At 37.0% G+C, this 26,548-nt stretch overlaps 1 protein-coding gene across 1 annotated transcript in view; it reads right to left on the bottom strand.

Moving 5' to 3' along the window:
- PTPRN2 (protein tyrosine phosphatase receptor type N2) overlaps positions 1-26,548 on the bottom strand; it is a 645,372-nt gene that overhangs the window by 358,041 nt on the left and 260,783 nt on the right. Inside the window, exons 10-11 of the mRNA XM_032679900.1 lie at positions 16,870-16,956; positions 1,298-1,377 (exon numbers count right to left, since the gene is read on the bottom strand). Of these exons, the coding sequence (XP_032535791.1) occupies positions 1,298-1,377; positions 16,870-16,956 (167 nt within the window). The remainder of the gene's footprint in view (positions 1-1,297; positions 1,378-16,869; positions 16,957-26,548) is intronic.

The raw sequence follows: 26,548 nt of genomic DNA, 5'->3' as shown, positions 1-26,548 counted from the left end.
GGATTTCTCATCATCCTGTTTACTCTCTTTTCCAACTCACTTATAAGTATGTTGAATGCCACAGTCCCAACAGAGACCCTTCCACTTTTTTCCCCTATATCTAGCCTTTTAGAAAACTAATACTTTATTTCTCATCTGTTTCCTGCTTCTTAACCAGTTACTGATTCACCATTTTGTTTTTCATATTCCACATTGTAAGAAACTATTAGTTTCCTTAGAAACTTACGGGAAGACCTTGTCAAAAGCCATTGGCAATCTAGGCAGGATCTACCAACAGCATCATATTTGTTGATCCCTTCAGAGAGTTTGAACAGGTTTACAAGACAGGGAGGGCATTGCTAAAAAAAAGGCATATTAATTTTTCCCAGGAAGATATTACACATTCAGGAGTCACATAATTCAATACTTACTTTCTTTTAATTTCCTATTTTTGACAGTACACATCTAGGGCTTTTTAACATATTAAACCCTTTTAAGAAAAATTATATCCCATTTGCTATTCCCTAATTACCAGTTAACAAGACCCTTCTTGAAAAGGAATATTCTGGCATGGGAGCATTATAACTTAATTCATCCATGGTTAAGCAAAAGGAGAAGTTAATGGACAGTTTGTGGCTCCTGGTATTTATTTAAATGAACTTTTTCTGTTTCTATTTTCAAGCAATATTGCAACTTGTTTACTTCTGATTTTTAAAACCTACCAACTGAGTAAATTGGAAACAAATCAGTTATCAATTCAGTTACTTTGCAGAAATTATTTCTTGCACTCAAAACTCCATAACAGCTAAACTGACAAGGAGCCAACAGGAAGCAGCTTAATTCTAGAAATGCAACCTTTATTCCCAAGATTAACTTGTCATTGAAATTGTTTAAACAGCACACCAACAAAGACATATTTCTACCACTTTTTAAATCCAGAAACTAAGGCTAAGATATAATAACATTTTTTTCCCCTGAAAAAAAAAGTATCAGAAAAGTGAAGGCATTACATCCTAGATTAGATGACTAATCTGTTTTTGTGAGCTCATGACAACACTGAAGAGTTTTTCACCATTCTGGAACTTGACTACAAGTCTCTAACTCATTTTCTTGACAAACAAGGAAGTCTCAAACAGTTTTAATTGACTCAGAGATGTTAAGCTTCAATTCTCCATGTGCCACTCACCTCTGAACTGTCTCTCTCTTTAAATGTCAGTCTTCTGGGAGAATAGGACCTGCCTGTGCTGTTTGCAGTGCCACTGACTGCTAAACAGGCGTGTGGGTGGTCGCAGTTTGGGAGTAGAGGACAAGGACTTACCTGCTTCTTTGGCAACATCTGCAGTTGAAATGTTTTGAAGGTTTGAGTGCACTCTGAAGGTCACAGCTGGTCCCAGCACACTGAAAGAGATTATTAAAAAATGTAAGATTCATAATCAAGAGACATGGCACAATATTCCTTATCAAAATAGGCTTTTAAAGAGAACCTATTAAGACACCATTTAGCCCTCTTCCTTTTGCTTCATTAGCTACATTTGCATACATTTTTATACCTCTTGTGGTTTCTTGTGTGCATCTTGTGCCTGTTTGAAAGAATTTCAACAACATTAACTAAACTTCAGAACACTCCTGTAAATAGTATTCTTATTAAGAAGGTGGCAAAATGGAGGCACTGAAATTGTTATTCACCCAAGTACAGCATAGACCATCACTGGAATTCAGCATCCAAAGAAGATTACAGGTAGTCTCACATTTTATTTGTTTAATATCCACACAAGCTTAGTCCTGTTGTCACAACCGCAAGTCAGAGGGGCAATACAGAAACTCGGAATATTTATCTTGATCATATTCTGCAGGAACACGTGGGGAAAAGATTTTGAGCATATCTGATCCAAGAGCTGGTTTTGATCAGAAAGATACCGCAAAGTATTTATCTTTTAACAACAGAAGTAACCACCTCTTTGAATAACTTATGAGGGGAAATGATTTGATTCTGCAGGGACCTTTCTGGGTGTAGCCCGATGGTCCTTTACAGCACCAAAACCTACAAGATCTTTACAAAGGAAGGTACTGGTTAGCCAGATGAAGAGAGGTAGAGTAAAGTACTCAGGGTTTCACAAAAAAATATCATTGTGCACTTGTAAAGAAAAATAAATCCATATAAGTAATGTTGCATTCATTCTCCATCCATCCCAATAAATATACAACTCATATGCACATCTAAAGAAAAGAATGAAGAAAATTCAGTTTGGATGTCCTCAAAACTACGTTAAAATACTTATCCGTGAAAAATATAAAAAATGCATATAAACATATGGTAAATATAGTTCTGAAAAAAATTTAAGGGTAACAAGAGACTATGGAAATATTAATGTAAGAATTTACAGAGGAGAAGAGTATAGGTGCTCAAGGAGAAAAAAAATTGGCCCTATTTTATAAAAGTTTACTTACATATTATGTGTTATACAAGTTTTGAAGTTTTTATTATTCATATTATCAGTGAAAAGAATTACATTTATACTATGAAGAAAAGGCCTACTTATAAGGTGAAGTACATTGGCTGGACCCATACATTAACATATTTTGACCTTCTATAGCTGTGGCTTATGAGAGAATGAAATTTGAAAAATTGCTGCATAAAAGAAATAAATTGAAATATATTTTTGTTGCAGGGCTTGAAATGAAGTATTAAATTATTTTTTAGTAATATGTTCATCTTCTGCATTCATAAAATAGAGAGCACTTAATGAAGTGTGCTTAATTGCATCACATATATCCTAGACAGAAATACCTCTAAACTTTTTCCATTTCAGGCACAAAAACCCTCTATTATTAACCATAAGACTTTGCTTTGAGGTCACAAAGAGAATCAGAGTAAGAATAAGAAATATTCTTTTAATCTTTTAGTAGCAAAGCACGCATTGTGCACATTTTATTCTGGGCTTAACAGGAACTGCCACTAATCAATCATTTTGCTCCAAATACTCTTTGAGGAAGAGAAGAAAAAAACCAGAGACTTTACCGCTAAAGGACACTCTAGATGCCCAGTCACTAATGGCCAAGAAACACTTTTAATAACTTTAGGTAGTTATAAAACATTTCTCAACATCATATTAATATTGTAGATCATAATACTCAACAATTGCAAAGTACTTTTTATTTGAGATAACTGCTTTACGAAAATCCAGGCTGTTCCTCGATTCTGTCACTAATGCTGGGATAATCAAACATAAAATGCACCTAGGAATTTCAGGATACCAAACACTGAATATAACTACTGCCCTTTCTGCATTGCCAACATAAGAGAAATGCTGATTTCTCTCTGGGTGCTCAGATATTTGCAGTGCAATTAGCAATCTGCTTTAAATATAAGTAGGCATCACCCTAGTATAAAGCTGTGGCATAACAAAGATGGAGTGGGGGGGAACTTTAGATATTCTCCTCAAATCTTCACTGCATAGTCCATTATAGCTGAGAACCTGGAACGAGCACAAAGTTTCAAGCACAGTGTAGTTACACTTTGGCTCTATCAGCAAAGACATAAAAAGTTTCCTGCCCTTCTCCCCTTACTTGAGAGTTTTTCTTCTATTTCTTAGCCACTCCCCACTTCATCCCCATAGTTCTTCCCTGCCCCACTCCCCGCAGCCCTGCTCCTCTTGGCGTCATTAAAGTCACATAGATTAAAACTGGATCATTTCAGAGACCCAGCCCAGGCAGTGAGAGACGGGGATTTCCGGGGAGTGAAGCCTTTCAGCAGCCATGGCACTATTCTCTAGTGACTCCACCTGGAAAATCCAGGAACACGAGAGGATCCAAGTCATGGCCACGTATGTGCTGCCACAAACACTGTCATTTCTCCTCACTACTCAGGGAAATAAAGAGCAAAAAATAGGGTGGGGAAAAAAATTCTTTACGCAAGTGGGACGCTATTGTGCTAATGCTATCATTTTCCAGGAAAGAATAAATCTCAGAATCATTTAAAACACCCACTCATATGTTGCTCTGTGGGATATTGTTTTCCTCTGAATTCTTGTACATAAGAAATCACCTGAGCACCACACCAGCATGGCTGCACTAGGCATAGTCACAAAATACAAAAAATAAAGTAGCTCGTCACAACTTTTTGCACCTTGGCATTTTGTTTATTTAAAAGCAAATAAAAGACCTCGAGATTATTTGGTCAAAATTGCATTTCTACCTGATGTTTTGGGAACTGACTGCTTCAGGAGCTCATAAAATGAGATTTTTCTCATGGGGGGGCTTCTGGCAAAAGCACTCAATAAATAAACATTTCAATAACAAAAGATGCCCTTTGGGGAATTCCTCACTGTTCCTTATGTATCGGATGAGAACATTTAAACAAAACCAGTAATTATTTGACTGCAAAATATTTTTTAAAAGCTTTTTAACAAGAGGTCAACCAACCTGAAAAAAGGTTCCAAGATGTATAAAATGCACCCCTGATAGTTCCTAACCAGGAATTTTAAGCCGGGTAAATGAGACTGCTTTTCTGTGAGGCTGTCAAACCCTCTGAAGCCTCGCTAATATTAATGGCAATTGTCTTTACAAGGCTCTAAGTACAGAGGCTCGCTGAAGTGCACACGTTTGTTTATGACCTGACGAATTGCAAACAAACCATTCCCACAGCTGAGGGAGGTGCTGGGGGGAGCAGAGGCATCTCTTCTGGCTGCTTACATCAGCCAGCACTCAGCCAGCTGGAGAGGGGAGAGCACTCAGATAGGTAACCACAATGTCCAGGCTAACCTAACCTACATCTGAGACACACAGCTGCTGCAGCTGAGATTAAAAATGTTATATAAACGTGATTGAAATAATATTTTTTTGTCTATCCCTCCCCCAAGCTGTATGCTACTACAATTGCACCTATGCAAATTTGTAGTCGACTCTTCTGATATAAATGAACTTATACCCACCTAAGTAAGAGAAGATTGAGAGTTTTGCAAGGCATCTGGACTATGCAATCGTAACCACATCAAGGATTTTTTTCTTACATTTTGTTAGGATGATTTTTTGAATAAAGGTAAGTGGTCCTGGCTTCACAGGTAATAAACAGTGACTTCTCCCCACACAAAATGTAATGTCTTTTGCAATAACCTGCTAAATTTATTACTCAAAATTTACTGACTAATTACCTCCTCTGTTGGCTGTCACAACTTCTGCTTTTTTTTTTTTTTTAAATTTCAGTAATGTTGCCTTCAGTCATAATAGGGCTTTTTTTAACAAAGACATTCAAAGCATATTGCAAATTGTCACCCTTATGTGCTGTTGTCTTTTATTCTGTTTACTAGAGATGAAATAATTACAGTGTTTATACCAAAATGACTTGAAGGTTGATTGCTGATTTAATAATATCCCCTCCCCTTGGGTTTATATTTCTCATCTGAAGGTGGGAGGGTACAACACACACAGAAACAAAGAATATTCTTTGTGTAAAATAGAAGTATCTCCTTTCATTAATTGTTTTAAGACTAACAACATTCTTCTTATATTTTCCCTGTCAACAAATGAATGATCTGAATAAACAGAGCTGGAGCACGATCAATATGGCAAGGTCCATATCACTTTCAAGCCGTAGGTTATAATTATATTTATGAATGACAGGATTTGAATCTCCATAAATTATGTACCAAGCTTTGCATGCCTATTCCTCTCCCTCGTGTGTGTGTACCTCAGTATTACAATATCACACCGAAGGTTTACTGTGAGATACAGTCACAGTCTATCATACCCCCTAGTGGAAAAGGATTTGAGAAACAAGTGCCAACATGGTTCTGTGTACTCTTGAAGATGAGACATAGAGCTGATGCCAGATGGAAATGAGTTGAGGTGGCACTGCATTTTTAAGAGATACAGGCAGAGTTCAATTTTTCAAGACTGGAGGAAGATGAGGAGATTAGGATTGGATATTTCCAACATGAAACATTCTCTTAATGACCCTATTTCATAAAACAGAGCTTGCCTTAATAAAGCTCAAATTTGAAATTAAAGTCACTACTTGTCTATATGTTCATTTCAAAATCCTTTAATCTCTGGAGGTTAAGAAAAGCAATTAGTAACGCTCCAGAGGACTGTGCAAAGCAAATTTTATAGCAGTGAAGGTAATTGTCTCAGGAAACGTTTGGTGGGCTTGAACTAATGACTTGCAATGTGTACACATTTCTGTTCTTTCTGTGTTTAGGAATTTGAAGCTTATGTCCATTGTTTATATTGCAATGAAGCCTTCTTTTCACCTCCTCAATTTTGGAAATTTTAAAATGTTCCTGCTGCTATAAATGTGTTATATGTTATATATAGAAGTATATAAACATACTTATGTCAAATCAAATTAATGGAGAAAAGCACATAATTAAAAGCAGCATTTTTCTACTACAGTTTATTTATACAACATGATTTACAGAGAAAAGCAAAGGCAGAAAATTTCAGCTGAACATTGAAGTATAGTACATAAATGGATTAAGAAGTGTACACTGGCTATTTTTTTCTCCTGGTAGTCAGATGAGCTGTAAATCAATTGACCACTTGATTCAGGCTTCACCAACATTTTGGACCAGAACTGTTGACCAGAATTTGTTTAGTGAAGCATTGCATCACACTTTATTTATATTACATAAGCAGGTGCCTGACTAAGCTTCTAAGATTCAGGAAAGCTGCAAAGGATATTTTGTGATGACCTGCTACAAAATAACACTCCTGCACCATTGAGTAGAGAATTATTGATCATCACTCAAACTTAATACTAAAAAGGCACACATTTCTCACTCTTTAATATCTTTTCTGTTCAAAGATTTGGTTCACTTTGCACCTGAACTGCACAAATGTCGATGTACAGCTGTATGTATTCTGACATTCCTATTGACAGGTATGTATGCACAGCCAGTGATCAATTAAAAAAAAATCTTTTTCTCTTTTAGCAAATTGAGCTTTTTGAGCTCTCCTCTGGAAACTCTTAACATACTCCTTAAACTGCAGAATGATACACAGTGTTCCAGAACATAACATATTATGTATTATATTTATATCCTATATAAACTAAGCATGAACTGTTTGTTTGCAACACTGTCTAAAGAAATGTGGTCTTGCACTAAACACATGGTACAGAGAGCAAAAGTTGTACTACCATCACACCTGGTGTCTGACGATGACCAGGAACTAAAGACAGAAATGTAAAATCCCTGCTAAGGGAAGGACATTAACTGCAGTCAGTGTTTGATTTCCTATCTTGCATTTATTAGTGTTTTTCTCACCAGGCTGGGAGGTGTAAGAGATACACCACACAGATTAGACAGATTGGCAGTTTCAGAGCAGTCATGTCCTGCAAATGTAACTACATGGAAACAAAACTTGGGTTTGGATTTGATGGTTGCAGCTCAGATTTACTTCTGCAAGCTACAGCCTTCATAAATCGGGTGAGTACCTGGACACCTTGTCGTGCCCTCTTTTCTTCCCCCTGGAATAAGTGCCACGGAGTGACTGCATGGAGCAACATTTCAGGGGGAGAGAAGAGGGCACGACCAGGTGTTCAAATAATGAAATGCCTTCTGGCTGACACACTGTTGTCACTAGAGTAATTTCAAGACTGAAGTCACAGAAAAAGGATGACTGGTCCAGAAAGGGATGCTCTCCAACAACAGCAGTCCATGTCTGATGGGTCTCTGATACCAATTCTAAAAGATGGAATTTAAATTATTTTACCTTAATCATTAATTTTATATTAATCATTTTATCTATATGCATCAAAATCATGTTAAGTACACTGCTCCTAATTTACACTGCAAAAGACGATGAAAGAGTATTTTAGAGATTTTACAACTTGCTTCATCTGAGCTGAAGATTATTTTGCTAAGCCTACAATTTAAATGATTTAAAAAAGAGACAACACTCAATTTAGAGATTGATGCTACACTCAGTTTGTCCTATTTTTATTCTTCACAAAATGCAACTTTTGATGATTACTCAATATCTATGAATAATTTGCGGAGTTTTAAAATAATTTTTCTATTAATCTGTCACAAGCCATGAAACTTGACATTTTCACCACGCTGAGTACATGAAAGTTGCCAGCTTTGCCTGCCATGCAAATAAGGTTCTTAATTACAGTATTTAAAAGAACAAACCACACAAGTGCTATAATTTTTATGGTAAAAAAAAAAGTGTTTGGACCCTGAGAGAGTGGGGAAATGGTCTCAAAAAGCTGCTTAAATGTACAGTGATTTTTCTTTCACTCCCCAAGGATTAAGCTAAAGGATAAAATTTATGTTATTTGAAAAAATAAAAATCGTATTCTATTTATATTTCCATTCTCTTTCTTTTTACCTTTATACCGACAAACAGCAGACATTTTTTAATTTTCACCCAGTAAGCTTTCAATGCATTTTCCTGACTTCAGGTCTACTTACCCTCTGCACACCTGTGTTGTTAATGGAGTCAGCTGGAATCACATGTAAAATTTGTCTACTGGGATGACAGTCACCTTATGCTCAGTTTGCACAAGTGGCTTTTACTCCTTAATGAAGAGCATGGCTCAGATGTTTGGATTGTTGCAGAGGTACAGGTTCACTATGCTCATAGTTTTGATAGGATCCATGTAAGGGACAAAATTCTTTGATGAGAATTAGGCTCCACAACCAAAGAGAAACCCCCAAATTTTGATACAGTCTCAGTTCAAAAGGCTACAAAACTCTTGAGTGCTACAACCAGAGCTCTCCTGCTTGCCCTCTTAATAACCTGTTGGCTTCTCCTTTAGCTCTGAGTGGACCAACTAGAAGATTTGTTCTTGAGGTTCCCCTGCCAGCTGTGAGGTAGAGATATTTGCTTTTTAAGGGAGGCACTGCAAGTGGGATTTATTGGGCTTTTTCAGTCGTATACATATACAGATGTGTATTTGCTCTGACTGTCTTTATGGCTCTTAAGGAACACAAACCTTTCCACAGGAGCATCGTGGTGCAACTCATTGACCCAGATATGCAATATTTATTGGCTAGTGTGTAAAAAAATACTGCAAAAGAATTATTTATCTTTTTTGGCTGGGTCAGTTGGTCTGTAATATTCATTCAATCCAACCATCGAGGCCACAAAAAAGAGGGGAAAAAAAAGTGTGTTTGTACATGTAGGAGAATCAGGTAGCCAAGGGCAGGAGGATCAAGAAAGACATAGATGTAAGATACTTTTGTCATATATATTCTAAGAAATTATTGTTTTAAACAAATCCCTACATTATAATCTTTTTTCATTTCTAATATTAGTAATTCTATTTGTGAACCAAGCTTTAGTTCAAGAGTGAGAATCACAGTGCTCTGTTTCTATTCTCATATCTGTCACCAAATTCTGTACCATTTTAGAGAAAATGAAGCAAACTGCCTTGAGTTTCAATTTACCCATCTGTAGAATGGAAATGATTACCTGTTAATAATATGTGAAATGTTATATAAATGAAATGCAATGGCATATATTCCGTGACTTGCTTGAGAGGAAGGAATATATCCTGCCTACCCTGTAATGTTATTAACTTTAATTTTATTAAAAAAGGAATATGACAGCATTCTCAGTCGCACAGGGGGATAGTAGTAGAGAAATATGAATTTACAAAAAGATAAACTTCAGAAGGTCACTTATCTGCAAAAACCTTCTTTTGAGTAGGGACCAATGAGTTCATGGAAATGTATCTATAAACCAGATTCATTCTGCTTTTGCTTACACAAATGTAAACCCTCTGTTTCAATGAGATGAAATGTTGTAATGAAAAGCCAAACATCGTACACACTATTTGTAAGAATCTCCTTAGATTTTTATGGTCTTTCTCTTTTGTCACCTAGAATTCATAAAATGCTGCAGGCCAAAATCCTTCTTGTTATTTTAATGATTTTTATATTGTTTTAGCAGGCAAGTTCAGGGAAGAAGGCAGATCTTGGTTATATGCACATTCATTAAAGAAAAGCACACAAAATATATTATATTGTACCTTAGGGGAAAAGCCTCAAGACTAATGTAATGCTAAGGTTGTGAATTCACACATTTTTAAGTAAGGAAATGCAGAGTTGAAACTTTTACCTTATTTTTGTTTCCTTATCATCATTCCTTTAAAACCTCATGTATCTTTGTATTATAAAGTAGTTGTCAAATAAGACAACATATACCAGAAAACACAGGGTAATTTCCTATAAATGCCTGCATGTAATGAGTTATAGCAGTACATTTTTCAGATAATTTGTTTCCCAGAGTCATTAAATCTGTGGAAGAAGTCAAGTTTGAGTAAAAGGGGTTCCATTATTTCTGAGTTATGCTTTTACAACATTTTAAACAAGATTATGTCAAATATCCATAGGCTGTTGGTTTGCTAGTTAAAATCAGAGAACAGATGACAAGTACTGCTCAACTTTTTTGAAAGGTGTATCTTTTTACTGAGACTAAGAATAGCACAGGTTCCAACTGAAATAAAAATCTTACTTAATTTCTGGAAAATAAGTGGAATGGAAATAAAAATTCAATCTGTTGCTAGTTTATACTACAGTATCTTAACGAGAGCAGGATGAACTATATGTTTGCCATGTGCACAACACTAGAACATTCCTCTCAGTAAATCTAAATGACATAGATGGCAGAATCCAGAATTTGTCAATCTAGAAAAAAATTTTGCAAGAATAGTAATCCACAGGTGTTCAACATGCAACACAAGAAAAGATTAATCACACCACATAAATGAGAAATCAGTCATGGAGAATCTGCACGGTAGAGGGAAGTCTGCAGATACAAACCTAATAAGACACTGTGCTACCTGTCCCACTACTGCTCAGTGGTTAAATAACCCTCCCTCACACTATTCTGCTTCTCAACAATTTCCTGAGATGTTCACATTTAGAACATACATAGACCAGATGTCATAGTACATCAGCACGGTGAAGTGAAAATACCAAGTATTGTTCCAGGGTTTAGGTTCTGGATGACTGAATGTGATTAACTGGTTGATTGAATTTTTCAGGTGTTATAAAAATAACATGACAAACAATGAACAAAACCTATATGGCATGATTAGGACACTATAGCCAATGCACATGTTCATAATAGGTGAGGCTGGGAGCTCCACTCATCAGCCTGCCTGCCCAACACTTCAGACTTGAACACATTTAAAGCTTCTCCAAACTTCCACCACTTGGTTTGATTTTCAGACATCTTCCTCAGTTCAGCTTCTTTTCACTGGGATGGTTGGCTGGCTTTTCAAATTGTATTTATTCCAGCCCAACCGTTTCAGCTCTTCCTAAGAATCAGGATAATGATAGGTAATGTTTGGTTGTGTAAGGCCTTTTCTTTGAAAAGGAGGTGCAAAGTGTCTCTAACCCCACTGCTTGGAAACAGAGATTTGAAGCATGGCAAGAATGTGCTTGTAACTGCCCTCATGATAAGCCTTCCAAATTCAAGCTTTTGTTAGAATCACTGTTTACTTAAAAAACATAGTTGGCACTTCATTTGTAGAAATGCAATCTTTCTTTTCAAACTATTTTTTCAATAGGATCCCTAACATCCAAAGATGAATGGTGGTCAAGCAGTAGAGAAGACCGATATTTTCAGGGGGCTTAATTTCAATTTTATCAGACTTCAGAAGGTATGTTGCACATAAGGTATGGAACTATGAAGATGTAGGTCCTACTGTTACTTTGAATTCTGCTGGTACCATCCACTTCAGATTCAGACTCAAACTCAGTCCATTCGAAGCCAGATCATTTCAAGAATTTATTTATTTATTTATTTTAGAGGCCAAATAGCATTGTCTGAACTGAGAGTTGACTTCTGGGACTGCTGAATGCTCAAGATGGTAATTGAAGGTAATGGGATCTCTTCTCAGTCAGTGAAGTTCTTTGCAGAAGAGGCTGAACAAGGTATACTATGAGACATCACACTGGACTCGTATTGGCAAATGCTTTGACACTAATTTTTCATGCATAACTCCAGCTATGTGTGGTCCTAATAAAACCCCATATCTCATATGGGTTAAATATACTGCTTCACGTTTGTCAAGCATTTTGATAGTGTACTGAAGAGCACCATAGGAAAAAAACTAAACCAAAGCAGAAGGAAATGGGATTTCTGACCTTAAAGCAGAATTTGAATAAAGTGCAACAAATAAAACCTGAACTCACACATTGAACAATGAAAATAAAATGAAACATTGACAAGCTACTCATTAACCAAGTAATCTTTTTTCTGCTGTGAATAGTACAGATAGCTGCAGAAAAACATATAGATATGACTCAATATTTCAGGACTGTATCGTAAGTAGAGTTGTTCAAAAGATTAGTTACCTGAACTAACAAAAAATTTAAGAAAAAATGGCTTGAGTTCAGAACAAAGTCAAATTTTTGTTTATTGTTATCACTAAAATAAAAGACAAACCGTTAAATTTTGAAACTAGTCATTACTTTGAATTTATAGTATTTTCCTTTCAAGACACAGACCACACTACTGTGTCTGCTATAAAGTTTTAAAGGTATTTTTCAGCTGAAGTCTTCATACAGTTTCCCTACATACCTTCAGTTACCTGAATTTTCATTTTTTTTTATAATAAGCTATTCAAGTAAAACACTGAATTATCTGTAGCCTCAGTGTGGGTAGGGAGCACTGTCAGGTGAAAGCTGAACAACCAACCTTAATCCTGGGTATTGGAGCTTTAGACTCTGAAAGATGAGTGATTTGGTCTTTTAACTTAGCTTTGGATGTATAATATAGATGCAACAAACCATTCATGATAGGGGAAGTCTGGTTAAATGTTATGGCTTTGCAATCCAGGACATTATATTAGATAACCAGAATCAGCTTTTTCAACTTGAAAATCTATTTATATTACCATCTGAAATGTAGCCTAAGTATCCTGTTCATTCCCAACATTATATATCTAGATTATATGCTTACATATAGTCAATTGTTACACTTCAAAACAACAGCAGCAGATAGAGATTAATGTAATTTTATGGAATGAATATAAAGTGCTCTGATACCGGTTTTCCACTGAAAAATTATATATGGAAATGGAAACGTTAGTCAGGTTATCACATCTCCTGAAAGGACAGTTCTTTGAGTACTGAGTTGAAGTATATTAGAAGGCAAAAATGACAAAGATGCCATTAAGATGAATGTGTGGGGGAAGTTAAAGCAGAACAAAATGGGGAAAAAAGAGACACCTAGAGGGAAAGACCTTCAATGGCAATTGTGAAAATCATATCAGTCTAGAGAGAATGCAATATTCAGTGAAAATCTAACTCTTAACTGGAGGCTGAGAATGGTAGGATATAAGGTCTGAAATATGATGAAATCAGAACAATCTGTTTTCTTTCTGTACAAAGGTCTTCAGCTAAGCCAGAGCTGAAAACTCCCCTTAGCAAAGTTCTCAGTAAATACTCCAAATATGAGAACACTAAATAAAAATCTGGAAATAATTTGTATTCTCATCAGAAATGAAATAAGACATCTATGTTCTAATCAGTGGCTTTGACTGTTAATTCTAAGCATCCTTTCTACTACCTTCAAAGGTGAGCTTACAGATTTTGGTATTTTTATTGTATTTGGATGTTTTCTGATAAAGTCTCATGTTTGTAAGTCTATTCCATAACATGTGAAGAACTGCAATTACATGAAGAAGGTCAATGTCGCAGATTGGAAAGTAATATTTTTTTTTAAATAGGTACAAACCCTCCTAACATTACTACCCATCTGACTTCAATCCATGATACCAGTCCAACAATCAATCACCAGGGGCATTGGACACCTATAATTAGATTATAAAATCATAACTATAGTCATTTTACGTCTGCTTGCATAATTACATCAGCATGCTAATATCCTTTTAATGGTCTCTAATGATGTAATAAGAAATAATGGAATTTATTTGACAGCTACATAACCATTAACAAAACATATTAAGCATAACTATTACTTCCATAAAGATTCAGGCTGTGTCCAAAAGTGACAACTAACATGTTGGATCTTTTTTTCAACGTTGAAATATTTCTAATTACGAATTCCCTAAATCTATTCCCACTCATCTGCTTCCCAGGGCGAGCAAAGTTTATGTCAATGCAAACTTGACAACAAATCAGCTGAAGAAGTGGACTGAGTGCTCTGGAAGTCAAGCCTGAGGCTATACTATGAATTGAAGGCTATCAGTTAAAGCTGGCAGGATTGTGAAAGACAGAAGATAAGATAAGCTGATTACAACCATGCATCAACTAATCAAGAGCTAACAGGGGGAATTGATAGGAATCCGTAGCAATATATAGGGAAGAGTGAAAGATATTTGCAGGCAAAACTAACTAAAGGCAGTAATTTTTTAGTGAAGAAGTCCCTTTAATGTGGGGGTTTTTTTTCAGAGAAAAGGGCAAGAAACTCTTAACTGAGAATTTAAAGAGCTTTAAAAGAACTCACCACTTGCCCTCTCTCCTCAGTTCTTCTTACACTACTCCAATTTGATGTGATGACTTTGTCTACACTCTCAAATTAACCCCATTATCCTCATTAATATGTCTTTACTCTGAAATCTCTGCAATTATCTAAAAAAATCCAAGTCTACACTTTTACTTTTGAACCATTAGGAATTCTTGGAGAGAAAAGAGAGAACTGAGAATTTTAGACCAAGCAAATACTCAGGTCAAAGTTCAAAGTAGGCTAGTACAACAAATTCCCACCCCTTTTATAAATCCTTCATCTTCAGCCTTATTGATAGTTTTTTCTACATAAATTCCCCATTTTTTTAAAAAAACGAATCTCTAAGAAAAAGAATACTTTTAGTTGCCAATGAAATAAAATAATGTAAATCACCCATGATTCCAAAGCGCAAGTAGAAAACATATTTTCTGAAAGACCTCATCCTCACACTTTGATATGTCAGTTGTGGATATGACATGGCATCAAGTTTTTCCTGAAACTCTTGTCCATGAGGCCACTCAGAAGCTAACCAGAGTCCTCAAACTCACACTGTTTTCCAGATAGTGATGCAGTGATAAGAAAACAATAAATCCAAAAATTGTTAACTCTTTTCTCGGCAAGGCCTTTTTCTAGAGACTCTACTGCTGTTATATCTACTGGTCAGCTCCACATTTCTTCAGTATTTCATGGGTTTAACCTGAGTCAAAGCGTTTCATTCTCTTGGACAAAGAAAATTTATTATGGGTGAATTCTCACTAATCTGAGATTCAGGATAACCTTTCTCAGATTTATAGATCATTTAAAAAGGCAAAGACTGATAAAAACACTGTACAAATAGAATTCTCAGTTGTGTTTGGAGTTACTGTAACTCATAACATACTTTTAAGATACTGACCGTACAGATACTTTCAGTACAGTCATATCACTGCATACTGATAGATGCAAAATAACCGACTTCCCTAATTTTGCACATTAAAATAAAGAAAAGATTGATCATAGCTAGCTATATTTCTGGAGGGATATTTTTCATTAGAGAATGAATCTACAGTCTACCAGTTGCAATGTTGTTGTGATTTATCAGATGATAAAAAATAACCAAAACTACTATAACAATAAGAAAGGTAGGTGAAAGTACTCTTGTACTGTAAATGAATGAAGTTAATGATGCAGAACCCGCTGATTCCAGCAGACAAATGGTTCCATGGGATTACTCCTTTAAATGTACAGTAGTTTATCTGCTAGTGTACAAAGTCAAGGATGCAAATTCTCTTTACAGGGAAGATAATAGAATATCATCGGGATTTGTAATTTAAAATCTCAGTTTTCATAAAAATGTATTTCATGAAATACAACCAAAAAACATTCATCGAACAAATCAAACAAATATGAGATTATTTTCCTTCTCAATAATTAAAGTCAATGTATCTGGTATTTTTCAGGTTTCTAAAAAGATTTTTTTCCCCAGTAGTCTATTTTTCCATACATATGCAGTAATAAAAGGGGTAGAATTTTATTTCCAATTAAGAATAAACACTTCCACTAAAGATGAAACATCATCAGACTATGACTTAGAGGATTAAACAATGAATTCTGCAACTGAAAGTTAAACAAAAGCTGATGTCAGCACAGGTGAGGCTGAGAAAGACTCTGCACTTCAGCAACCCAACCCATGGGCCAAAGCAAGCAGCCCCAAGCCCTCTGAAACACAGGCTGCCTGGACATCAGTCATTTTCTGTGCACCCAAGATGTGGCTCTTTCCAGCAAGCTGTTGAAACCCTCCCACAGCTCACCCTTCTTTGCTGTTCCTTTTATATCAAACTACTTTGATTTTCTGTTTTATAAAGAAAGAATGAAGTTTTGTGAAGTAAATGTTCCTACCAAAATGCTTTCAGAAAATCCCCACTCTAAAGCTCTTTACTGGACATAGCAGATCCATAACCTCCTAGTTCATGACATTAACATGCAGAGCATTCATCAGTATGAATCATAGGAGGAAAAACAGTAGCTCAACATAGTTGAACTCCCTGTGACTTTTTAAATTAAAGTAGCTGACCAAGCAGCACGACCCAGGGTGCCATGTACCAGTCTCAAAGCCAGGGACTCAAATTCTTTATTCATCTGTGATGTAACTCTTCCCCTCAGCAATGCTGGGTATAATGACCCTTCACAAGACTTTCCTTACCTAGAAGCTTTTACATAAGGTTGGTAATATTTTTACAGCACTTTGAACAGATTATTTTTCACTATGAAAGCACAGAAAAGTTTCAGTCTTTATAATTCTTTCAAAATAATTTGTTCCTGTGTGTAGGGAATGTTACAAAGATCATCACAATGCTCTCTTTTGCCTCTTGCACATTCTCATTAATTTTGGCATTAAAGAGCACATATCTCCTTGTAAGACAAACTATTCAAAAATAATGAGAAATCAAGTCAAATAAAAAGGAGCAAATTCCATGTACATACTTGACATCATCGAAGACACTCATCTGCAGCTTCAGGAGATCTGCCACTTCCTTTATTAACTCCAAGCCCTTTTCCACACTCAGGGGGCTGTTGAAAGGGAGCAAGAAAACAGAACATTACGAAAATGGAACTCATCAATACTTGAGAGGGTAAAGGTCCCAAAAGAGTTATCACCTTGGCCTCTTTGAGCCTGAAAGCCACCACTAACTGTATTCCTGTCACATAGTGATTGTGATATCAAGGGAATTGGGATCAGGTGCTTCTTCAGGCATGATGAATCACCTGAATTTTCCAGCAATAAGACAAACAATAAGGTGTAAATGGAATTGTTAGGAAGTGTAATGGGCCCATGATGCAGGAACCAGTTCATCTCAGTCCTCAATAAAAAATGTAATAAAGTAAAAGGACAGAAAGAAAGAAAAGGATTGACGAGACAAGAAGGGAAACAAACAATGAAAGTCAAATTGCAGGCTCGGTATCAAATGGACAAGGGAAAAGCGTATTTTTAAATTCATTAGTTTTTAAAATGAATCTTTGCCCAGTGAAAGGATACAAAATTATTATGGATTTGAAAGTAAACAATGGACCAAGGCACACAGTCCAGAGGACACTGATTAGATACATAGGATTTAGCTTGGTGTGTGCATACACTGCTGACAGAACCCCCTTTAAATCTTTTTAACCTTTGTCAATGCCACATTTACATTTTTTAATTTAGAAAACAGGTTGCAATCAAGCTTAACACAAGAAGACTGCTATCATTTTAAAAAGCACTTATCTAGATGCAAAATTTATATTTGCAAAAATTTCAGGTTATTAGAGTTGTTACGACTCTAAAGATGCATTAAGAACATTCCAACCCTAATATAGAGATCATAGCTTGCTTAGGTGTAGTTCAGTACTGTGGAACCATATAAAAAATTATTAAGGAAATAAAAGGATACAGAAATTGTATAACAATGTCCAGTGAAAACAATATATGCAACATTCTCTGTCTAAGCGGTGATCATAGATTTATTCTCAACGATGTTAAAGCCCCAAAGATCATAAAATTAAACCTTACAAGCTAATCTAGCTTATGCCACGGTAATGCAGAAGCAACTTTGATGTAACCCAGGGGAAAAAAGGTTCTGTATTTTTTCCTTCAAGGATATATAACAGGTAGGAGAAGAAGGTGTCAAAAGAAAGTATGTAGTATTAGATACAATTTTTTCAATTGGACTAAGGGGACATTTTTTTTTTTTCAAAGCTTTTTACAAAGGTCATTATTTCTGCCTCACAGTTAAAGTTTTTGAATCTAATTTTACATCACGGTAATCATTGCCACTATTTTATTTATTGTCTGCAATGAGCACTGGCTTTTTTGGGGGGTTTTTTGGTGGTTTTTTGTTTGTTTTGGGGTTTTTTTTGCACTGGGTTCTGCATACACTGCCCTAGGGGCACCACTATTTAAATAATGGGATGTCTCGTGTGGATCTTGGTTAGGATGGAATTGCTCAGCCTCCCTTCATGCTTCTAACCCAAAATGCTCAAGGGACCTCCTGTCACACAAGCAGAGGTAGCCCCTCAAGGCACCAGATAAATTTAGAGTTTTTCTAGATGTCTAAGACAGAAATGTTCTTGTATGAAAGTAACAAAAGAATCTGATTGATTCTGCAAGGAAAAAAATGTACTATAGATTATTCATAAAACCCTTATATTTCAAGGATTGACAGTGGGTAAAAATGTGATCATTCCCATCACCGTGAAAGGAGATTGTCATAGTGACTCTGGGGTTTATGTGTTAATTAAATCTTTTCTCCCAAAGATGCTGCCTTAAATTTTACAGGAATGATTGGTGTCAGCAAGTGGGCTTTTACTGTAATAGCAAGTCTGATGCAGGCAAAGACTATTGTGTACATTGGTGAGGGTTTTTTACCAAGGGAGCCTCATTTGTAAAAGCTCAACCTTCTACTCCCTGCTTCTCCCTCCTCCCCTGAAAAAACACTCCCCAGCTTCAAAACCAAGGTATGTTGCAACAAGCCACTGCAGTATCAGTAAATTGGGGATGTAATCAGAGCATGTGAGCACTGCAAGCCAGAAGTGATGCTGGAGGGAAAATGGGAGAGAAAATGGTGCTGGAAGGCCATTCTTTTGCAAGCCTGTGCGTCCAAGAGTAATCTTAGTAACTCTCATGCAATATGAAACTAAAACAGAGAGGTTCAAAACCTCGGATGCAGTTTGATAAGCTAAGAAATTGTCATATGAATGTGTCATTATGAAATGGCACAGGATAGCTGCAGAACCAATACTCTTTGGTACCAGTACTATTACTGATCACACTGTCATATTTGAAGACTCTCATTAAGAACGATTACAACCCCTATATTTTCCAATGCAATTTTCTCAAGTTCTCAACATTGATACATTCTAGTACTGTTTACTACTGTCTAATGACAGTTGTGTTGTATGAGAGTAGAATATTCAAAACGTTTCTCTAAAAATGCCAGACCATAATTTTCCACACCAAATTTATGCTTGGCTTTTGTTTAGTGTAGCATTTTGCTCAGTGTTGCATGGTTTGTACAGCAATTGCCTTTGTTTAGATGGAGCGACTAACACTGTTTTCACCAGCAAACTAACCTGCCTTGTGCAACAGCACCTTAAACCAATATCACCTATCTGATTTCAGGCTTATATAAGGAGAAGGTAGAAGATAATCATGCAAACATCATCTATCCTCCTGCCCATGGCCCTACCACACATCCCCAATGCAAGCACACAGTACTTGTGGAACAGACAATTTTTGTGGTCTTTCACATCCTATGTTTAGTTTTCAGCCTGCTTGATTCAGTTTCTGTATTAGGGAGTGTGGTTTTTCTTAGGAACATGTTTCCTCTGTTGACTGTGAGGATGCAACAACTGTGGAACTAATTCAACAGAAAGCATTACAATAAACCAAGGGAGAAAGACAGAAAATAGTTTTCAGATAAGGAACAAACAATAAGATACTCCAGAAAGAAATTGTAACAGCAGAAAGAAGACTCTGCAGACAATCCTGAAAACTGAACTGTTTTATCAAGGCCAAAGACTTGGAGAAAATTTATGGGTAGGATTCATACTGCTTTGTCTGAACTGTCGAGATGGTCACTTCAGTACCAGTGGGGGAGGAGGGAGGGAAACCTCCTTTTGGTCATGGGCCTTGCTGGCACTCTGAGTAGCATGGCACAGAGTGAGCCTCTGGGCTGTGGGCCCTCAGGTTCAAGGTCCAACACAGGTCCAACTCATGTGCGTTTTCTTTCAGGAGCCTGTAACAAGGCATTTCAGTACACTAGTAATGGTGAATCCTTAAAAGAGAAATCACATGGGCCTCAGAAATGCAGAGCATGAGCTGGAAAAACCAAAGGCAGCAAAATGACTTCTCATGGATGCCATTTATGTTTCCCCAGTTCTCTTGAGGCTGGCTAATCCTTTCTACATCAAAGAAAACTAATGGTTTCTGCAGTATATTTAACAGTCTTGCTTGATGGACACTGGAAAAGGCTCTCCAGGGAAGTGGCCACAGCACCAAGCCTGACAGAGTTCAAGAAGCATTTGGACAATGCTCTCAGGCACATGATATGATTTTTTGGGTTGTCCTGTGCAGGGCCAGGAGCTGGACTTTGATGATCCTTGTGAGTCCCTTTCAACTCAGGATATTCTATGATTCTATCATTTGATTTCACCACTAGTCTTGTTGATCAACTTAAAGATTTCTGATCACTTTTGATCTAGATTTTGGCCTTAGGAAGAGTCAACTCTTGGATGCCATAGCACCTTTTTGCAGATAATATAGATGTTGCCAGATCAAATATTTAGATAATGCTTACTTTGGGTTTCCTGTTTTCAGTCTCATTTCACTTGCTGTTGATTTCTCTTTTGCATGTTCTTTCAAGTTAACTGTGCTAAAGTACAATAAAAGCAGCCAAACCAAAATGCAAAGCATCTCACAGTTTAAAATAATTTTTCTGAGACCCTTTTTAGGTTTCCATCTCCAGTTCTCTACAGCTTGGAGGATGAAAAGAGAATCAGAAAGTACATAAAATTCATATGTAACTAACTTTCTTCCATTGCTTTAACTTCTAATGCCTCCTCTATCTGTGAGTGCTACCCTAATTGCTACTTTTTAGCTGACAGATTCAGACCCTGCGGAACCAGTAACAGAACTTTGCCTCACTCAGATGCCAATCTCTAGCTCATATTATTGGTAGAATATACTTTGACACACTAATGACAATGAAGAAATAAATGCCTAATGAAATATAAATATTTCCTTTGGGGTTTATGCATATATACATATATAGTTTTAAAGTCTGGTAGAGTATCATCTGCAAAGTACTTCCCTCCTGCTTTTGTTTAATCTCACTTTTCAGGGCATGGCTCTTTCACTAAACTAGTTATACCTCCTGGAGAATACGGCTCATACCTCTGCTAAAAATAGCCAATGTTATATGGTAGTACTACATTATCCCTCCAGATGAAATGAGTCCCCACCTCAGTGCAAGATTATGATGTCATGATTTAACATCATGCCATAACCATGAAAATTTCCATATCCTTTTCAACCATGTGAAAAATAAGTCATCCAATTTGGATCTGGTTAGTTGACCTAAAAGAATCCTGAGCGAATCGTCTCCCTATAATTCTATCAGGAGTTTTGTCTAGCACATCAAAACAAACAAACAAACAGGTAGGATCCAGGCTATAAAGCTATTTTATTTAGAGGTGAATCTGAAACGACAGTACAGGAATAAATATTTCTTAACTTTATTGTGAGCTGCTGAGCACTTCTGAAAATTAGTGTAATCCATTTAAATGTTCAGGAGTGGATTTGGGAGCCAACTTTATGTAATTGTCAAAGCGTTTCCACAAAGTATACTGGACACTGAATACAAGAAAATTAGATTGTCTAGTGAAAATAAGATTCTGTATCTTCCAATGTCTAAAACCCTCCCAGTGATGAAGATGAAAACAGAAATATTTTAAGAAACAATCCACTTACAGAGGTAATTTAAATAATAGAACACTGAATGATAATCTTCCTCTACTATTGACTATTAAAGATTACAGTTTTCAATTTACAAGAAAAATACAGTGATGAGGAGTCATTTCTAAAATCTGGTCCCAGAAAGTTGGCACAACTCAGAACAATCCCATTAAGGGATTTTGTTCCTGCTACAAAATGTACAGACTTTACTAGCTTTTTCTTTTTTAATCTGTCTATACAATTCCACCTTTTTCGGTGGTTTTATACATAAATGAGAGAATATCTGTAGCTGAACAAATTATGAATGAGGAATAGAATATGTCTTCACCTGGGAGAGATCTATCAAGTTACCATGGTCAAGACATCTTCCTGACCCTCAATTCCACTATCCATAAAATGAAGGCAATTATACCAACTTTCCTTGTCAGGTGTCTGGTATTGTTACATAAAAGACTGTTATTATTTGACTTGCATCCCTTCTGCTTCCAAGAATAGAAAGAGCAGCTCTATTGTCAGTAAATATTACTCCCTACCAAATATGGAGCAGATGTTGTAGTAGTGAGTAATACAGAACATGAAAATTAACTTCTGGTTATAATAAAAACTTCACTCATTCCCCTACCAAAAATTTTGTTCCAAACTTTCTCAGCACAGGGAATCTGAATGACTTTTGAGCACATTTTGCTGATTTTAGAGCATATTGAGAGCACCCTGATCCAGGTGAAGTTAACTTCTGCCTCACTGGTGAGTTAGTTGTCTTGCTAAAGGCCTACTGTGGGCATGTAGGATCCTACTGTAGGACGTCAGAGTTTTATGGACCAGACACGCTTCATGAACGGCCAATTAGACCACTGCAGGAGGACTAGTGCTGAATATTGGATGCTGACCTCAAGACCAGTTCAGCTTCATGCTACAGTTATCTGTACAGTGTTACAAATGGATTCCATGTTTCCAAGAAATTCCCGAGACAAACTACAAATCTGATGAGTGAGGACAACCACTTTGAAAAATGGACTATTTTTGACCTGGACCTAATGATTTATGCATTTAAGTCTCAAAGTTTCCCCTTCTGGTTAAAGAACAGGAAGAAAACATGCAAATGAAGGCACAGGAGGAGTTCTGCAGGGAGAGACACTGGCAGCATGGCCAGCTCTGCATGCTGAGCTAAATGGAGCTCAAACTCTAATATAAGCCAGTGGGCAATGTCAAAGGGAACAAGAGGAAAAACAGAAGTAAACAGTGATGAAAACTATATGTTCTGTATTTCCCAACATGCCTGTCAAAACAATCCCATAAATTGATCCATTTTGGTAGCAAAAAATCGGATGCAGTTATACAGATGGTTTGATTGCTGGCGTTTGCCAAGCCTGTTCTCAGCCTGAGGAGAGCAACATGTAGTTCAATGTTATTCTGAGGTTATGTCAGTCTCACAAGCAGTTGCTCTCATTTACTTTTCCTCCTCCCAATTGCCAAGTGCCTTTGGAAACCCACTTACTGAACTCCGAAATGCTCCCTTAGTGCCGTCATGCAAATTATGTATTGTCTTTACCAGACTGTACCTAGTGCCTTTCCAGTACTCTGTTTAGCAATTGTAATGCAGCACTATAATGGACACCCAGTCAGCCCTGTCAGATTGGTTCAATTGAATCATTTTCTGTAAAAATGAAGAATAATCTACAGTACAGAAATAGGCCTGACATTGGGAATTGCAGTCTTTAAACCTAAATGTCAGTCTAATGCCCAGTAAAATCTTAAGTAAGGTAGGGTTCAATTCACCTAAAATTTGCTTAAATCAGAACGCAGGCAATGAAGGCTAGTTTGTCCATTTTCAAGAGTGCTGAGCACCACACTAAAATAGCAAGACATTTCTCTGCAGCCTGAAAGTTGCCTGAATGCTTAAGTACAGTCCTCCCAGCAGTATCATTAAGTGTCTTTTCTGAGGAGGTAAATGACACTCCCACCCAGACTCTCTTTTGCTACCCAGACTCAACACTGGCATCTCCGCTCCACTTATTCACGCTGGAAAAGGTTCAAAAGTTTGGCTACACCTGAGTTCAGCTTGAATAGTATTAAATACGCACCTAAATCAGAGGATGAAGTAGAGTTTGAACAAAGGACTTCTGGGGAGGACACATTTTATTTAGGCTAATGTTTAGTTTAAAACACTTTCAATATTTACTAATGTAAAATACACACATGCTCAAAAGCTCTTAGGATCAGCAATTTTCCTTACTTCTGAGTGCTGCATGTTAAGAGTCAGATTCTGTCTTGCACATTATGTCTTTCACTGTTGCTTTTAGGCCTAGAGATGAATCACTGGGTGATGGACAGTGCTATCTCTCAGGTCTGGTACAGAGAGTAGTTGTCCAGGATGTGGGAGTTAAAACTGCTCAGACCAACTTCAGTAAGATCTGTTCCATCTCCTACTTCACTTTCTAACCCCCACAGTAATAAGCAGAACACAAGCAGAAGACACAGACACAGTGCTTGTCAGCAGAGGAGCACTAGACACACTGGATCCCAGAATATCCTGCTTGTTTGGCATGTCTCAATGAGACAGGGAGATACTTTGCAGTCTGGGCTGTCTTCTGGGGTCTTCAAACGTCCCTTCTAATCAGTGGAAGAAAGAAGGTGCCTAACCTCCCTGTGTGGATATGTCTTCACCTGTCTCTCAAGGAGCTCAATGATGTGAAATGAAGTGCATGACATCCTTGGGGAATGTGTGCAGCATCCAGTAGCTATAAGTTTGGTACCTAAATGAGGCAGTCTGGCTTTCACTTTAAATTCTGAAACAACCACATTTCAGCTTTAAACCTAGAAAGGTACCTTAAAGGGAAAAAGTACTAAACACGTGGATAACAAAACACACACCCAAAGCTCTTGAAAACAAGATGATGAATGGACTGAATATACTGAAGAATTTAATTTCAGTAATCAACTTTTATTAAACAATGAGAGTTATATACAAGTCAAAGTGTTGTATTAGAATGGTAAGATCTTTTCTCATTTGGTTCTTTAACCCACTGATTCGCATGTTAGCCAAAAAAACCAAAATCTACCAGAAGACCTAGTCTGACAATTGCCTGGGTGGGTTCACCAAAAATCAGTGACTTCTGGTGGTGGTACTTTAGGGGCTAATCTCAGGTTTGATCTGAAAAACATAATTTTGTTGGTCCTGCCTACCTCTGTATTTATTTTGAATGTTTAAGATTTTTTTACAGTCATTCAGTTAGTGGATACAAATAGGAACTTTCTTCATGTCAAAGATTTTTTTTTTTTACTGATCTGAGAGTATTTTTTTTCCCTCTAGTCTGTTTAAATACTGAATTTTAAGAAAGATGTATTCCATAGTTTAAAATAACTATTTAAGAATGTTCCACCTGGCCATTTCTCAATAATGTCTCTGTTTTGACTGACATCTAATAGGTGTCCTCTTATTGACAGGACAACAGTCTATAACCATCACTTTCTTAACATGCAGCACAGTCTCCTTAGTACTGAAGATAAAAAGCTAAACCTAAAAAAAAAAAACAAACAGAAAGTAAGTTCAAAAATATGGGTCTGGAACACCATATGGAATGCTTAGGGAGTCAGATAAAGAGTCTGCCTTTAGGATTAATAATGTTGAGGACTAGTTTTCTCTGGCTGCTAAAAGCATTTGGCAGCAGCACGGACATTGACTAGGTGCAGACAAACCCCCGGCTGATGGGAAGCTGGGAGGAGAAGCCTGGCCAGCTCCAGCACAAGCTGTCATCCTCTCTCCATGCCTGGAAAAGAGCAGGTATGTCTGTCACAGGGCTCAGGCTGAGCAACAAGACTGAGGTGTCTGAATGAGCTTCTTTAGGATGACTTACAAAGTTGCTAGGAACTGTCTGTTTGCTTATTACTTGCTCTAATGAATACAAAATCTTAAATCCAGCAGAGAGGGGCTGCTGTAACACCTGACAGTAGCTTCAGCATTTTTAACAACCCACCTTCGTGGGCCAGTGTCAGGCTTGATTTCTTTCCCACCGTATCTCCATTCTCAGTGCACTGCTTGGCAAGGAGAAGCAGGGGAGCCACAATGCCAGGACTTGGGCACTGCCTCTGCATGGGCAAGGGGCTGATGCATACCAGCTATGACTGCTTTGCCTGTTAAAAGCAGTCAAGAGAAAAGGGTAAAGATCAGGAAAGCAATTTCCAGTTCCTGCTGCTGGGATAAAGAAGGAGTGAGAAGAGCAATGCTGAAGGAAGCACATTCCCAGCAGTGCATACTAACCCCAGACCCTGAGTCTGTTCCCAGCAGCAGTCACCAGCACAAAACTGGAAGTTATTTTAAACCACCTTGGACATGCTACTGCCTGATTTTCTAAAACCGGCAATAAATACAGGATAGCCCAAAGACAAGTGCTAAGGAATAAAGTCCAAGAAAATCCTGGAAAAGTTCTGAAGGAGGGTGAGAGAAGTGGTCATCTGAGATATGCCTCTGCAAGGGCAACCTAAGGAGCAGTCTACCCTGGGAAAAACAATGCCTTGACAAACAAAAGCCATTAGTTCTTTAATTTTTCTTTTTTTTTTTTTTTTTTTTGTCTTGGACACTGTTGTGTTCTCACTGCTAATAAGAAAGAAAGAAAGCTGTAACGATGTTAAAAAAGTTGTTCAGTAACAGTATTCAAAAAAATAGTATTTCCTCAA

Source organism: Chiroxiphia lanceolata, chromosome 1 (assembly GCF_009829145.1).
Source record: "Chiroxiphia lanceolata isolate bChiLan1 chromosome 1, bChiLan1.pri, whole genome shotgun sequence".
NCBI lineage: Eukaryota > Metazoa > Chordata > Aves > Passeriformes > Pipridae > Chiroxiphia > Chiroxiphia lanceolata.
Note: the sequence above shows the minus strand (reverse complement) of the source record. Positions and strands in the feature narration are given on the sequence as shown.